The sequence below is a fragment of the Nicrophorus vespilloides genome, unplaced genomic scaffold (assembly GCF_001412225.1).
Source record: "Nicrophorus vespilloides isolate i.1.1-1 unplaced genomic scaffold, Nicve_v1.0, whole genome shotgun sequence".
In the NCBI taxonomy this organism is placed as follows: Eukaryota; Metazoa; Arthropoda; class Insecta; order Coleoptera; family Silphidae; genus Nicrophorus; species Nicrophorus vespilloides.
The window spans coordinates 15,354-18,741 of record NW_017100108.1 but is presented as its reverse complement, the minus strand read 5'-3'; the positions used below and the strand labels follow the sequence as shown (position 1 = coordinate 18,741).

Sequence of the window (3,388 nt, the reverse complement as noted above, 5' to 3'; positions counted from 1 at the left end):
GTTCTGATCCAATCTGTTCATCAGTGTGAACATTGAGTAAATTTAAGATCGCGGTTGACATTAGACAGGAAATCTTTCTCGGTAGATAGTTACCATTATGATGATTTTTTATTTTAATTTGTATTGATGTAGGTAGTACATTGATGCTCTGCGATTCCACTATTTCCTTTCACTGTGAATCTGCTGCTATCGTTAACCCTGTCATTGTCCATTGACTTGGTTGAAGGTCCATATGCTGAACTTCATTCATTTCATTGTCCATCTGTGATGAACGATTGCCCTATTGCTGCAAGCACTGAGAAGGCTCACAAAGGGCCAGGCTTGACCAGGATTCGAACCGGCGCCCACTAAATCGTGGGTAGGGCGTCTAACCATTCGGCATTGTGATGACCAAATGAAACGCATAAATGAATTGGATCGTCATATAATTATGCAAAAGATTACAGGTTTTTTTTTGTTAAAATGCTTTATATTAGCATGAAACTTCCAATATCTAATTAATTCCGGTGTTAAGATATTAAATATAATTACAGTTTATATCAATTGAAAATGAAGTATTAATTATAACTACCTGCATAATTATTACCTCATTTTACCTCTTCTATTAAAAACAACTTCATTCTAATAATTCTTAAATTGTATCTCTTATTCGTAAAATGAGAATAAAATATATCCCGCATGAGGTGTTTCGATCAGTCCGGATTTCGTTTTGAAAATATTAAAATAAATTCTAAAAAATAGTAAAAATATATTTATACAAATTTCTCGTTGTGCAGTTCAACATACAAAAAAATAGTTCTTCGTTCTGACTAAGACTATATTTATAACAAGAATTTTATTTTATGTACCTTGCGCATCCGCCAAAGCTTCATTAGAAGTTCAACCATATCTCGCTTTACAGCCTAGATACGTTTCGGAAAAGTTGGCCATAAAGTGAAACATTTTGCGCCATAAATCGAAAAAGTACTATAATTAAAGATGGCCGTTATGGTGAAAAACCATATAAAGAGAGGTCGTATAGCGAGGTAGCGAGGTCGTATGATAAAAGCATAATAGCTTTAAAATAATTTATATTTTTTTTAACAATGTTTACCTTTTCCATAATCTTGCCATGTGAAAAAAATATATATCGAAGTTTATGTTTTGTTATATTTACTTACCAATAAATGTATTTTTATTAATGACTTTGGCAGAAATTTTTTATTAATTACCTTTATAATACTTACATTTAAAACACCATGTATTTTTATGAAAGTTGTTTATTTTAGTGCTGTGGGATATTGGGTTGAAGAATATAAAACATGTGAAATTTTAATAAAAAAATATTTATTAATAATACAATATAATTACACGTAATTAGAGAGTAAACAAAAATATATAGAGGGAAGGAAGAGATATAATGGTAAAATATAAAAAGAAGGTAGAGTTAGTCCATGAATCCAAAGCCTTTGGTCGTCAACGTATCTTTTCTTTCGCCATTTGTTTTTTTGTTGGATTTTGTTTTAATTGAAAGAAATTAGAATTAAATGTGTGAGGTGATGTGAAGTGAAGAATTCCTACTAACGACTACTTATTAAATAAATTATTAAGAAGAGTATTTACAAAGTGGGACGTTAATTCCATAATTAACAGGATAAGGAGGATGTGTTATTTGAGCTAAAGTTGAGTGGGTTTTGTTTCCTCATTCATTTTCCCTCGCAACAACAAATATGTGGGGTTCGAGATTTGCGTAGGCGGCCATCACGTACCCTGTGAGCAGCGATAGGTCGTGTCCGGTTTTAGTACTGGTAGCCACCGTTGTCTTTCCCGCTTCCGATCGCTTTTCCGGTATCTAAGTTACAATTTTCATTTATGGATATTTGTTGTGTATTAATAAGAAATTAGTTACCTTGATAGGTGATTTTAGGTTTGTAACCATCTTGGTCCGCCTCGTACTCGACAGTCTGTTTCCTGCCATCGGGAAGAAGGACGTTGTACTCTCCTGTCACTTTGTCGCCATCCCTCTGCTCCTTCTGGCCGTAGTCGTTGCCACTTTCATCATCCTTAACTGCCCATTCGAATTGATATTTCGCATCCTAAAATAATTTATTAAGTTTTATAGCTAATTGATAAGAGCTAATGAAATTCACCTCATCGTTTCCTGCTCCGGGTGGTCCATAAACTGGTGGTGGTGGTGCTCCTCCTCCACCGTTCTTTGGTGGACCGTAATTTCCAGAGGGCGGCAAGTAACTATTACCTAATAATTAGAACAGACAACATTGAACAAGTGAAGCAGGATAAACAAGTTTTGTGTCTTAACAATAAGAAAAGAGTTTTAGAATTATGTTAGTGGTAGTGGGAGGCAAATAGCTCGAACCGGTTGTTGTATCAAAAATACCAACACCATCACCACCCAGTCTAAGGGGTAGTTCCGATTCGAGCTTTTTGCTTGCACTGGTATAGTTACCATTACCGTTTCCGTTACCATTTCCATTGCCGTTTCCGTTTTTGGAATAACCATTTCCATTGGATGGTGGACCATAACTTGTGCTTGGAGATCCATTGCCGTTTCCGTTACCATTGCCATTGCCGTTTCCGTTGCCATTACCATTGCCGTTTCCGTTTCCGTTTCCGTTGCCATTGCCGTTGCCATTTCTTGGGTAACCATTTCCATTTCCGTTGGTTGGAGGACCGTAGCTGGAGCTTGGGATACCGTTTCCGTTGCCGTTTTTACCGTTTCCGTTTCCATTGGATGGCGGCCCGTATTTCGAGCTGGGAGCACCATTTCCGTTTCCGTTTCCATTACCATTCTTTGAATAACCATTGCCGTTTCCATTTCCATTACCATTCTTTGAATAACCATTGCCGTTTCCATTTCCATTACCATTCGTTGGATAACCATTGCCGTTTCCATTTCCATTACCATTCGTTGGATAACCATTGCCGTTTCCATTACCATTGCTTGGTGGACCATATCTAGAGCTTGGAGGAGCTCCATTTCCATTTCCATTACCGTTCTTTGGATAACCGTTGCCGTTTCCATTGCCATTTCTTGGTGGACCATAACTAGAGCTTGGAGGAGCTCCGTTTCCGTTACCATTTCCGTTTCTTGGGTAACCATTTCCATTTCCGTTGGTTGGAGGACCGTAGCTCGAGCTTGGAGAACCATTTCCGTTGCCGTTACCATTTCTGTGTCCATTTCCATTACCATTGCTTGGTACACCATAAGTAGAACTTGGCGGAGACCCATTTCCATTTCCGTTACCATTTCCGTTGCCATTTCCATTACCATTGCTTGGTACACCATAACTAGAACTTGGCGGAGACCCATTTCCATTACCGTTGCCATTTCCATTACCATTGCTTGGTACACCATAGCTAGAACTTGGTGGTGCACCGTTGCCATTTC

General features: G+C 37.7%; 1 protein-coding gene across 1 annotated transcript in view; it reads right to left on the bottom strand.

The window, feature by feature from the left end:
- Window positions 1-1,540: 1,540 nt before the first annotated feature.
- The window catches only part of LOC108568318 (pro-resilin-like), a 2,373-nt gene continuing 525 nt past the window's right edge, over window positions 1,541-3,388 (bottom strand). The window contains exons 3-6 of the mRNA XM_017929324.1: window positions 2,447-3,385; window positions 2,130-2,236; window positions 1,889-2,075; window positions 1,541-1,831 (exon numbers count right to left, since the gene is read on the bottom strand). Coding sequence (XP_017784813.1) covers window positions 1,779-1,831; window positions 1,889-2,075; window positions 2,130-2,236; window positions 2,447-3,385 — 1,286 coding nt within the window. The 3' untranslated portion in view covers window positions 1,541-1,778. The remainder of the gene's footprint in view (window positions 1,832-1,888; window positions 2,076-2,129; window positions 2,237-2,446; window positions 3,386-3,388) is intronic.